Here is a 13,188-nt window from a genome sequence, read left to right on the forward strand (position 1 = left end):
GTGAATGTTAGACTTTGTTTTCAAGTATTTATGCTTTTATTTGTGTATTCAAATGTTCAAAGAAAGGTTTTGCATTTAATAGATCTTGTTTTTAGAATAAAGTTTTTTTTTATATTATTGTATCAATCATTTTTGTGATGCAATGGACCTTTAAATCAGAGTGAATTAAATCTTGCTTCATATCCCTTCTGCAGGTTTTTGGGTCCTGATGCAGATGAAGCCTGTCAGTATGTGACTGGAATTGTGGGTAAAAACCCGTTGCTTCTGAGAGAGCTGAATCTGAGTGACCATATACTAGGAGACACACGAGTGAGTCAGATCGCTGCTCTACTGCAGCATAAATACTGTCAATTTTACACACTGATGTGAGTATTATTAGTTTATATAAAATGTTACATTAATTTTATTAGTGATGTTATTGTAGTTATTAATATTTCCTCATTTGTTTGAGTCAGAGCAGTTTTTTCTCAGCATTACTAAAAGCCACTATACTGTGAAGTATTAAAATTAAACGGGCAATGAACAATGGCATCAAGTTTAAAGTAGGGACTCATGTCGGGCATTAGCTCTGATACTACTGCAGAGTTAACATTTGATGTGAATGTACAGCATATTGATACGGTGGCACCAGAACCACAACTGTGCTATAGCACAATACTACAACATTTCTTTAAAAGCAGATAGTGGAGACTATTTATTATCCACAATCAAAAATCATCAGTTACACTCACAGGTAACATGCGCTTTTTCTGAGCGTGTACACCTGAAGCACGCTCACTAAAAACAGCAACCAATTACTGGACTAAGTTATCTTTTACGCTAATACTCTTTCTTTGTTGGCGTCTGTCAGCCATTCTCTGTTCAATTCAAACTCTGGTCACGTTCAGTTACAACAGCCAGCTTGATAAAACTCTCCAAGATCATTCAGTGTTCCCACTATTATACCTGATTTGTAGATAAATGTCTAGGATTTTGCGTATGCAAATTAACTGCCTTTCTTTGTTGTTGACTTGCAATTGTTTAGTCTACAATATGTTTGAGCATTGATCTGTGAGGCTAAAGTGATTTATTACAGTAGTAGATGGTAACAATTTTAATTTCTTAGCATTAGCTATTAAATATATTTACATAACTCCATCTTACCTGCGCACAGATATCGCCGTTCATTTGTCAGCAAACGTCTGCTGAAAAACACACATTAGTAAGTTCATAATCATAGATCTGAGTCATTGTTATTTCTCTTTCTATCTTCAGTCTGTGTGGATGCAGTATTACAGAGAAACAGTGTCTCATCCTGACTTCAGCTCTGAAATCAAACCCATCACACCTTAGAGAATTAACTGTGAGCAGGAATCAAATAAAAAACACAGGAGTGAATCACTTATGTGACGTACTGAAGGATTCACACTGTAAACTGGAGAGATTGAGGTCAGTAACATTCACATACAATAATCAAATTAATTAAAAACTCTTCAGCAGTTTAAACCAAACCAATTTGTGCTCAGTCTCTCATGAGGACGGTGGAATGAACATGATGTGATAATATTTTCTTGTCTTATTTTATGCTCTTTTTGCCATTGCAGGTTAAGTGACTGTGATTTTACAGATGAAGGTTGTTCTGCTGTGACTTCAGCTCTGAAAACAAATCCATCACACCTGAGAGAACTGAACCTGAGCTGGAATAAACTAGGAGACTCTGGAGTAAAAAACCTCAGTGATCTACTGATGAACCCACAATTCAAGCTGGAGAAACTAGAGTTAGTATCATTATACTGTACAGCAATTACAGTGTTTGTAGCGGCACAGCAGGGACGACCCACTATCCAGAGGGAGGGGGAGGGGGGGGATTTAATCGACGTGCGAGTCCATGGTTAATCTTTTCCATTGCTTTATTTTCACAGAAACATAGTGCTTAACACTCACAGTTGCTAAAACATTAGCTCTGATCCACCAAATCCGTGGACCACACGGTCTAAAATTTGTGTCCGCCTCCCCTTACTCTTGCTCCACCTACTCCTCACCTGCCCTAAATGCAGAGTCATCATTAAATAATAAAAATACATTATTCTCCATAAAAACTCCATAAACACAAATAATTATAATTAACAAATTAAACAAACTAAATTATATTCAAATTATTAAATCAGTCCATTCTATAAAAAAATTGAAAAAGAAATGGCTGCAAGACATTGCGGCCCCTAATTGTCAGCTTGTGACAATAACGTAATCACGTTCGCTATAGAGCCTCTGAATATCCAAATGAGACAAATGCGATATCACAGAAAGGAGTAGATACTTTTAAAGCATTTAAATTGGATTAACAGTTTAAAAGTTATTAAACATTTAAGAACAATAGTTATTTATAGTTCACTTAAGGATTCCAGTAAATTTTGATGCTTTGCTAGCATTACTGGAGCCACATATTATAAAGAAGACCACTGATTTCTGTGAGTTCAGTGTACAAGGACCTTTACAGTGCTTTGTGCTGCAAGACGAAGTGGGTGAACTTGGCGTACCCTTGTACAGTGGCTCTAAACTGTTAAAACATCTCTCAAAATGCTTGCTACGGATGCAAAAAACACAGAAAAACAAATCTGATCCGTTTCCTTTTTTTTTATGACAGACGGAAGTTTTGGAGGCAGTATGTAAACATGATTCACATGTTGTATTTATTTTTTACTCGATGAAAATTTTGGACGATGAACTTTCAAAAGAACAAATTTGGAGATATATCCTCTAAAAGCAAAAAAAAAAAAAGATGCGTGGGAAAACAGCCTATGTGTGCAAATAAATGCAGCATGTTTCTAAAAAGTTTACATACTGATTACCTGCAACAGACAATTTTTGATAGTTTGGGATTTGGTCTTAGTGACTTAGGAGTCGTCTTCACTACTCCTAACATTTCACAGGCTTAGGAGCTAGTTTTAGCTCCTTATAAACGCTTTGTGAAATAGGCTTAGAGCACAAATTTAAGAGTCCTAATTTTAAGATTGATACACCCATCATTTTTAAGAGTTTCTCCTAAATCAGCAAGTTAGTTAAAATCACACCTAAGAGAACTAACTGTACTGAAGGATTCACACTGTAAACTGGAGAGATTGAGGTCAGTAACATTCACATACAAGAATCAAATTAATTAAAACTCTTCAGCAGTTTAAACCAAACCACTTTGTGCTCAGTCTCTCATGAGGACGGTGGAATAAACATGATGTGATAATGATAATATTTTCTTGTCTTATTTTATGCTCTTTTTGCCATTGCAGGTTAAGTGACTGTGATTTTAAAGATGAAGGTTGTTCTGCTGTGACTTCAGCTCTGAAATCAAACCCATCACACCTGAGAGAACTGAACCTGAGCTGGAATAAACTAGGAGACTCTGGAATGAAAAACCTCAGTGATCTACTGATGAACCCACAATTCAAGCTGGAGAAACTACAGTTAGTATCATTATACTGTACAGCAGTTTACATGGTTTGTAGCGGCACAACAGGGACTACCCACTATCCAGAGGGGGGCGAATTAATCGACGCGCGAGTCCACGGTCTAAAAATTGTGTCTGCCTCCTCTTACTCTCGCTCCACCTACTCCTCACCTGCCCTAAATGCAGAGTCATCATTTCAACACACAAACTCTTAACATTCAAAACAAATAATCAAAGAAACATAAATTTCAACGAAATTATATTCAAATTATTAAATCAGTCCATTCCATAAAAAATAGAAAAACAAATGGCTCCAACAGTGTTAATAAAGTTTATTTTTTAAAGACAACTGGAACCAAGTTACATTGTTTATACTGTAGCATTGCATCTTCCAGGCTTTGCCATTCATCATAAATATTCTAACTAATAAATAATTTGATTTAAACTATTTGGAACTTTGTAGTGATTGTTTACATGTCGATCTACAGAAATATAACACTTGAATCTGCTGCTACAATAAATGAAAGTGATAAAAACATGACTACAAACATATAATGGGAACTACAGGCTATATGTCTACTGTTGTACATTTGATAATGTAAGACAGTAAGCCTCCACATGTGAAACTGATGATACTTTTATTAACAGAGCTCATGTAACAAACACCACACTCACATCAACATAACTCCTGTGTTCACAGCAAAAACACAATGAGAGAGTGAAGAAGGGCCTTACGTTCTTAAAGAGCAGACACTTTAAGACTGCAGCATGTTAGAATCAACAAATCATATTGCATTTCTGTATCATTTATCACAATCATCTACAGCTACTGTAGCTCTTCAATAAGATGATCATCATAGATCTACATTTACATTTATTCATATAGCAGACACTTTAATTCAAAGCAACTTACAATTTAGGAATACAAGAAACAATTCATCATAAAGAGGCAAATAAAAAAAGCAAGTGCTTGTAATACAAAGTCTAAGACATAATTCAAATCAGTACAAACTAGAATAGGTAGGATTAAGGAAGAGTAAAATCAAAAAAATTTTTTTTTTTATTATAAATAATCATTGTCTTTCCTCTTTCTGTCTTCAGTCTGTGGAGATGCAGTATTGCAGAGAAACAGTGTCTCATCCTGACTTCAGCTCTGAAATCAAACCCATCACACCTGAGAGAACTTGACCTCAGTGGCAATAAACTAGGAGACTCTGGAGTGAAAAACCTCAGTGATCTACTGATGAACCCACAATTCAAGCTGGAGAAACTAGAGTTAGTATCATTATACTGCATGTCAGTTACAGTTTGATTCACTGTTTAGTTTAAGAGGGCTCATTTCACATCATTTCCAGCACTGTACTTCTGGCATTTCTCAATCTAAAGAAAGATTCAGAAAAACTATGTTTTTATGTGTATCTGTAAAAACAGCATGAAATATGCTGACATTTGACATTTTTGCTGTGAAACAAGTGAAAACAAAAAAAAGCAGTCTGACAAATCATAGTAGATGTTTCTGACAGATTTATACTGGACTAATGCTATATTTCACTTAATTGTTTATTAACAGAAATGTATATTTAATATATTTGTATAGTTAGAAATTGTAACAAAAATGGCTTCTTCCATTAAATACGTGAAAATATACCATTTAAGTTCTATATTGTTTCTATGATTCTATGTACATTGGTATTTGTTGACTGAGTCTGGGTCCAGACTTGGGTTGTAAATAGTATCCTCCAGTACTCTCTTGGTTTGTCCATAAATATATTAGAAGTTTCCATGATTTTGCTGGTGTATTAGTGAATGTATGCATTTACTCATTGATCTGATTCATTTTCTTTTTTTTTTCTTTCTATCTTCAGTCTGTGTGGATGCAGTATTACAGAGGAACAGTGTCTCATCCTGACTTCAGCTCTGAAATCAAACCCATCACACCTGAGAGAACTGAACCTAGCTGGTAATCAAATACAAAACACAGGAGTGAATGACTTATGTGACGTACTGAAGAATTCACACTGTAAACTGGAGAGTTTAAGGTCAGTAACTTTCACATACAAGAATCAAAATGAATAAAAATCACTTTGTTTAAACCAAACCACTTTATACTCAGTATGTTATCACTTCACATTATATGTGCTAAATGGTTTAAAATGTAATTTAAAGGATAACTATTGCCAAAATGCGACCTGGGCAGTTTTTTATTTTATTTTATTGTAAACGAGACAAACTTATATCTAAAAGCATAATTACGACGAACGAGCCGTTTATTAAGATTGACCGTGATTTCGTTTTGTGGTCAATGGCCGGTGAATGGGAGGGCTAGGGGCATAACTTTGAGCGCATCAAAATCAATATTTTTACAACACTAAGAAGGCTCGACACACCATGAAACTTTGCTCGAAGTATCGTCTGGGTCTCTACACATAAATTCAAGCATTGAGAATATTGTGTACACAGAGTTTACTAAAAATAAATGTTTTGAACAACTCACTTTCACTGTTTGAGTTTCCGCTCGCGGCCGTCTTGCCAGTCAAGAAGTATCGATCTCCGAATGCGACGTAATACTGAGGAGAGTAAAGATGGATAGCTCCTAAAGCATATTTCCATATAAATGCACGGCTAATTCATTGTTTTGTCACAAGTGAAAAACAATATTAACCTTCTAGTTGTAAAAAGAGCCTCATATGGAGTCCATTCATTCGCATTCGGAGATCGACTCTTCTTGACTGGCAAGATGGCTGCGAGCGGAAACTCAAACAGTGAAAGTGAGTTGTTCAAAACCTTTCTTTTTAGTAAACTCTGTGTACACAAAAAATTTTCTCAATACTCAAGTTTATGTGTAGAGACCCAGGCGATACTTCGAGCAAAGTTTCATGTTTGTCGAGCCTTCTTAGTGTTGTAAAAATATCGATTTTGATGTGCTCAAATTAATGCCCCTAGTATTCCCATTCACCGGCTGATATGAATCTCCCTGACTGCGAAACAAGTAAAAATTACGCCATATCATTTGACATCCAGGGGTCCAAAAAAATCAACGCCCACATTAGTAAAAGTATCCAACCCTCACATCTAAAGAATGCTTCTGCTCTCATGCCCCTGGAATCATTAATCGCTGGGTTCAATATTGTTTAAATACCTCCACTGATTTGCTGTAATGGATTCTTGAATGACTGCTAGACGGTTAGCTACAGAGGTCTTAAACAGAGTATTCTTGTTCTCAATGTACTTCAGTACAGTCATGCTATCTGTCTAAATGACTGATTCCTCAAGATTTAAGCGTAACTCTTGTTACATAATTTTTGTCAATTTTGACTGCAAAAACAGCAGCTTCAACTCCATCCTTGGTATTGTAATCTGTTTCAAAGGTGCCACCCTTGATTTGGCCATGAGAAAGGAAGAGTGTTTGTCAGCCTTGTCATTCTTTACCAAGATATAAGTCACAGTACCGTATCCAGTTTCACTAGCGTCAGCCAAGTGATGCAGCTGAGCCAGTTTTGTAGATCAAAAAACTTGCTGGTTTGATACATCGGGTTACTGTAAACTTAGAAAGTTGTTGCAAATCCAAGAGCCAGTTGCACCATTTTCGTTCTTGATCATATTCTATCTATTCATCCTGCACTTCTTGACTTTTACTGCCACAATTGCAAGTATAGACTCTTCTTCTCCAGCCCTAGTTCAACCACATGATTCTTTTTCAAGGGAGCCAGAGCAGAGGATACATTTTTTTTCCTCTGTGCGGTCTTCTTTCTTTTGCTTTTGTACTTGTTCACCCTTCTTATCAATGTGGAGTATACTTGGATGTCTCTGCGAACATTGTTGGCATATCATTATTTTTCTACAGTCATTACTAAGATGACCCAATGTCTTACAGCATAAGCCTTTTGACTTTAAAAAGTCAATTAGTTCTTTGGAAGAGCTCTTTACAAATTTACCACAGGACTCAAGTGTGTGGCTTTTCTGACCTAACAAACATGGTTTCTCAAATACACTGGCAGTTACAACTGAGATTCTTTTTGCAGGAGAGTCTGGTGCTTCCTTTCCAAGAGGATTAATGGCTGTGACAAAGCTGCTACATTTACATTTTTTTTTAAAATATTTTTAAAAAGAGTTAAGAAATGAACCATTCTGTCAGAACCACTAGTAAATTATGTTATTTTGTTTAGATTTGTAGTATTTTCTTCAGAATCATGAGAGAATCCTGATCTCCATTTTATTTAAAAAAATTGTGATTTTCAATTTATCCAAAATCATGCAGCTATAGTTTACATGTTTATTACAGCGTATAATTCATGAAAATAAAAAAGTACATTATAAAGTACTTCATAAAGTACAAGTTCATATCAAAATTCACATGCATTTTGTGTTTTTCATTTGAATAAAATACTATTTTTCTCTACATATTTAATCATTGAGGATTTCTTTATAAAATCTCGTCTCGTTCCCGTGAACCCAGTCTCTTGGGATAAGTGTCTCGTCACACCCCTTATTTTGTTATTTTGAATAAGTCACAGGCACTTTTGCATTCTAGGTTTATTTATTTCTAATTCCACAATCTTTTTTTTTTTTTTTTTTTTAAGAATTATTTTTGGCAGTTTGCCTTAATTTTGATAGGACAGTTAGTTGACCGGAAGTGAAGTGGGAGAGAGGGTTAAGGCTAGATGGTATGCAAATGTGTCTACTGGGCATGCGCACATCAATATTAGTGTAATTTTTGTCACACTGTACAACAATGATTACTGTTTTTGCATTATTGTAAGGGTTGGGCTAGGTGCAAATGTTAATAAAACTAATATGTAGAAATTTTAATTTCATTGTTAGTTTCTAATCGGAAAGCTCCACGATCCTAAACTCCAACTCTGGGCACCCGAAGTGCTACAGCGCTGTACTGTATGTCGGTGTGCTGCCCATGAGGCTATAGGTGCTGACCACAGTATTGTTGTTTGGCAGTTAATGATTAGTTAACATGCTTTGGTTTTGTTATTTAGGGAAAAATAACTGAAATGAACATCCCTAATCAGATGAAATAAGTTCATATTTTTTTACCTCTGTTTTAATTTGCTCATGAAATTATGTGACTTATTTTTAATTTTTTTTCTGCTCTCCCTCTTTCTGGCATTGCAGGTTAAGATACTGTGAAATGACAGATGAAGGTTGTTTTTCTCTGACTTCAGCTCTGAAATCAAACCCATCACACCTGAGAGAACTGAACCTGAGCTGGAATGAACTAGGAGACTCTGGAGTGAAAAACCTCAGTGATCTACTGATGAACCCACAATTCAAGCTGGAGAAACTAGAGTTAGTATCATTATACTGTACAGCAGTTACACTCAGATTAAAGTTCACTGTTTAGATTATTTTAAGACAACAAACTCAAGTCATTGTACACTCTAAATTAACTTTAAATAAATAATTTGTTGGGTTGTCTTGCTTTTAAAATTTTGAATGTACACCATTTAAGTGTTCATTTTTCATTTGTGTCTACATTAATCCCATATACCAATCTTAATTAATGAAATGCACTTTTTGAGTGAGGACAAAACCAAACTTGGATTGTAATTAGTGTCATCAAATACTCCTGTCTTGGTTTGTTTCATATCATTGAGATTCCATTATTTTTCTGGTTTATTAGTGACTGTATAGCATTTGCTCATGATCATCATAGATCTGAGTCATTGTTCTTTCTCTTTCTGTCTCCAGTCTGCATGTATGCTGTATTACAGAGAAACAGTGTCTCATCCTGACTTCAGCTCTGAAATCAAACCCATCACACCTGAGAGAACTGAACCTGAGCGGGAATCAAATCACAAACACAGGAGTGAATGACTTATGTGACGTACTGAAGGATTCACACTGTAAACTGGAGAGATTGAGGTCAGTAACATTCATATACAAGAATCAAAATGATGAAAATCACTTCAACAGTTTAAACCAAAACACTTTCTACTCAATATCTCATGATGAGTGGGTCCATGGGTTCACTTTATATTTGTGTCAAATTCTTCAACTTAATTATTTGTTTGTAAGATGATCTTCTCTTCCTCTGTTTGTCTCTTTCTAGTCTTTATGACTGTGGCATTACAGATGTTTCTTCTTTAACTCAGTCTTTGACAAACACAAAAGCACTGCAATTTCTAAAAGAGCTTGATCTGAGAAACAATGTGATTGGAGACTCAAAGCAGCGGCTCATTGATGTGCTACGAGACTCAAACTGTAAACTGAGGTGAGTAAACTTCACTTTGTGATATTAAAGAGATCTTCAATTACCTCTGATATGTGGACAAAAGAGTTTATCAAATGATCATCAAGCTTTATTGCACTAAAGGGTTTGTGTCAAAATGAAATGTAAAGTTGATCAAAATGTTGAACACAAAGGAGGAAAGAGAACAAAAGCAGACTGTCAGAGCTTTATCCAACAACAGCTGCTTTATTAATGCCATCAGTAATAGTGAATCATTCCAGTTTGAAATAGATTTGGTCAGATTGGAGGAAAACGCTGGTAAAATCAGTGCAGATTCCAGCTTCAGCTCACAGCCGTCCAGCATCACATGATCAATGTCTCTGTCTCTTGTGTGTTTTTACTTTAACTTTGAATAGTAACTAATTTGCAATTTGTCCCTCTCTTTTTTCTCCTTACAGTGTAGGTGGAGCTCCTGTGTCAAGCCTCTTTCATAGAAGTCTCTGATAGAATTGCATCAGCAAAAGATGATAAAAGCTGTCTATCATAGTTTTTCGATCATGATGAAAGCAGCAGTAAACATCAGGTGAGGATCCACAGAAGAGCTTCACTACTGTGTCTGATGAGAAAGAAATGTGTGATAAATGTGTGAATGTGATCCATACAGGTGAAGAGACTCAGACTTTACAATCAAATAATGCAGCATTTGATACTGAATGAATCATGTTGATTTATTATTCAAGTGATCATTTTGCTGTATTTGAAGGTTAAACAGGAGGACGCTCAGATGAGTCTGTCTGACTCCTCAGTTTAATAATATTTGCATTAAACTCATCCGTAATGGTTCAAATGTTTCTAATCATAAATGTGATTGTCAAGTGCAGCACTTAAAGTTTACGGTGTGAAATTTCCATCTTACATTTGTTATCTCATATTTTATACACATTGTTATTCTATTTGATGTCATATTAACTTATTTATGTGTGTCTGTTGCTAATGTACAGATATCTATTGTCTTTGTTCTGTGGATGGAGTCTCCAGCCTCTCCCTCATGTCGTTTCAAACATCTATGATGATATTTTGAAAAATATCTGTCTTTGATTGGTTGCCAACATTCTTGAAATAAATATTTTATGTTCTACAGACAAGTGAAAGAAAGCAGTAAACATACAAGTTGATTTGCACTTACAACTTTTGAATGTAATCTTTAGAATGTAAAATTAAATTATATTATCTAAATGATATCAGTCTAAGCATCAGAGTTTTACTTATTTAAAAAATCTCTTTAACCTTGTAAGACTAAATCAATGTTTTTGAAAAGTATTTGATAATTATTTTGTGACTTGCTGAGGGTTTAAAGAGTTGTGGTACTGACAGTATTAGATGGAACCATAAATGACAAAACTATCAAACAAAAGATAATTTCACTTTAAATACTTTGAATTAATAGAATTACCTACAAATACCTGGAAATTGTAAATAAAGTCACTGAAGAAGGAGGCTTCAGCACCTGATCTTTATGAGGATTCATAATAAAAATACAGAAAAAAAAATCACCAAATGTATAGTAGAAAAATAAACACAAAAAAACCCCAAATATAAATATCAGAAATTATCCTGTAAATCAGAAAAATCTGCTGCAGATTTGTCAGTGAATTCACTTCTTGTGGAAATACTTCACTGATTTTAAACAAGATTAACTGCTGTATATTTAGCTCTGGTTATATTTATAACAGTAATTCATGAATGAAAACACTTCAAAACCAACAGCTTTTATGAATTCAGTATGTTTATACACACATGCGATAGTAAATGTAAGCAGCTTCAAATAACATTTGTTTTAAGTTTATTATACTAAATCTTGTGTATTACCATTTAAATAAATTCTAATGCATACAGGTGAAACAAATGAAATGTAGCATTAATATAAACATACAAGTACACATGAGAGATATCGAATAACATTTCAGCCATAGCACAGAGTCAGCTCTTTTGAGGGTTTCTAATGATATTTTACAGGGTTTGATTAAATACAGAATTTATTACAAAGCTATATGTTTTAAAAGAGTATGTTTCTGATTGAATCAGTCGTCATCAATCTAACAGGTCTCTGCATTCAAATAATCAATTGCACTTTGTAGTTCCTCTGTCTTACTTAAAGCAAAGGTGATCGGCTTTTTTCTGTTGCAGCTCCAAGGCTCTGGAATGACCTTCCTCTGTCTGTAAAATCATCTATTAGTGTTAGGTGGAGACTTTGAGTTTACAGTTGAACACTGTGAACTTTGTTTTCTTACTGATCATGCCCAGTGGAGAAGCATATACCCATAAGGAAGTTGTGGGTTTGTGATTAATGTTTATTTATTTATTTTATTTTTTTGGTAACACTTAGATCAGGGAACACATTAATCATTAAGAGTTTTCCCTTAATAAACTCCCAATTTGCTGCTTACTGATAGTAAGGTAGTTGTTTGTAGTTTGCAGTAGTTATGTTTGGGTATATATTAAGGTTAAATGATGTAGAATATGGCCATGCAGAATAAGGCATTAATACGAGCTTTATAAGTACTAATAAACAGCAAATATTCTAGTAATATGCATGCTAATAAGCAACTGGTGAATAGTGTACTTCCCTGATCTAAAGTGTTCCTTCCTTTTTTGTAAAAATGTTCATGGTACTTAACTACAATCTATGACCAGCAACTGAGTGTTTCTGATTAAACTGAGCTCAACAGACTTCATTAACAAAGGTAGTACTGTAAGTTTGCCCTGTTTATGTTGCTCTGTAAATGTTAAATAGTTCTCTATAGTAAGCGATAAGGATGACAAAACACACATTTCTGAAGCAGGGAAGCTTTCAGTACAAATGTATTAAAATGGGTTTCGTTGCTATAACTTTTCTACACGTTCACTTTACTGACAAGAGATGATGTGTGACTGTTACGGCAGCTGGTTTCAAGTCTGATAAATGTTTCAGATTCATTTATATGAAACGATAAGTAATATTAAATTTGTTGAGTGTCATCTCTGTGCTGCTGCTGGTTACTTTGTACAGTCCAGAGTCTGGGTTTCTGTGAGTCTGTGCTCATGCGCCATTGTCAGTGTGTTGAGGTTTTGTGTCTTGATTTTTGTTCATGGTTTTGCTTCTATTTTTAAGTCTCTTGATCCTTGTCCAGTTTGAGATCATTTGTTTCCTGTTTGAGTCTTTATCTATAAACATGGCTTTCCTTTTTCTGAAAGAGACTCCAAATTATTTCATATCAGTGTACATATACAGTATAATTTAATATTATCAGGTGTGTTTTCGGGTGAAAGGCCAAAACCATAAAAAAAAAACAGTTTTTCTTGTTATATTGGATGATTTGCCCAATCCATCTCCATCACCTTCTTATGATGATGGTATCCATACTTTCTTAATTACACCACGAGTAGTTGTTGGTTAGAGATGGTTTTGGAACAGAAGATCTACAGGATTCTGGAGGTTCATCGTGTGGAAAGTTGTTAGTTAGGTAAGGTGGTTCTGTCATTCTCTAACATTCAGAGCTGTAAAGTAAGGTGGAAAGGACACATCTCTGATACAGTAATTTTAGTG

The 13,188-nt window shown here is 34.8% G+C and overlaps 1 protein-coding gene and 1 long non-coding RNA gene across 2 annotated transcripts in view; both read left to right on the forward strand.

The window, feature by feature from the left end:
• The window catches only part of LOC141337866 (uncharacterized), a 287,141-nt gene extending 278,367 nt beyond the window's left edge, over nt 1-8,774 (forward strand). The window contains exons 3-8 of the mRNA XM_073843446.1: nt 195-365; nt 1,255-1,428; nt 3,264-3,437; nt 4,523-4,696; nt 5,287-5,460; nt 8,546-8,774. Of these exons, the coding sequence (XP_073699547.1) occupies nt 195-365; nt 1,255-1,428; nt 3,264-3,437; nt 4,523-4,696; nt 5,287-5,460; nt 8,546-8,774 (1,096 nt within the window). The remainder of the gene's footprint in view (nt 1-194; nt 366-1,254; nt 1,429-3,263; nt 3,438-4,522; nt 4,697-5,286; nt 5,461-8,545) is intronic.
• Nucleotides 8,775-9,127: 353 nt separating this feature from the next.
• Nucleotides 9,128-10,841, forward strand: LOC141338702 (uncharacterized). The gene is made up of 3 exons (XR_012355871.1): nt 9,128-9,295; nt 9,483-9,644; nt 10,061-10,841. It is a non-coding gene; the product is annotated as an uncharacterized lncRNA (long non-coding RNA).
• The last annotated feature ends 2,347 nt before the right edge of the window (nt 10,842-13,188 follow it).

The sequence above is a fragment of the Garra rufa genome, chromosome 7 (assembly GCF_049309525.1).
Source record: "Garra rufa chromosome 7, GarRuf1.0, whole genome shotgun sequence".
NCBI classification, from domain to species: domain Eukaryota; kingdom Metazoa; phylum Chordata; class Actinopteri; order Cypriniformes; family Cyprinidae; genus Garra; species Garra rufa.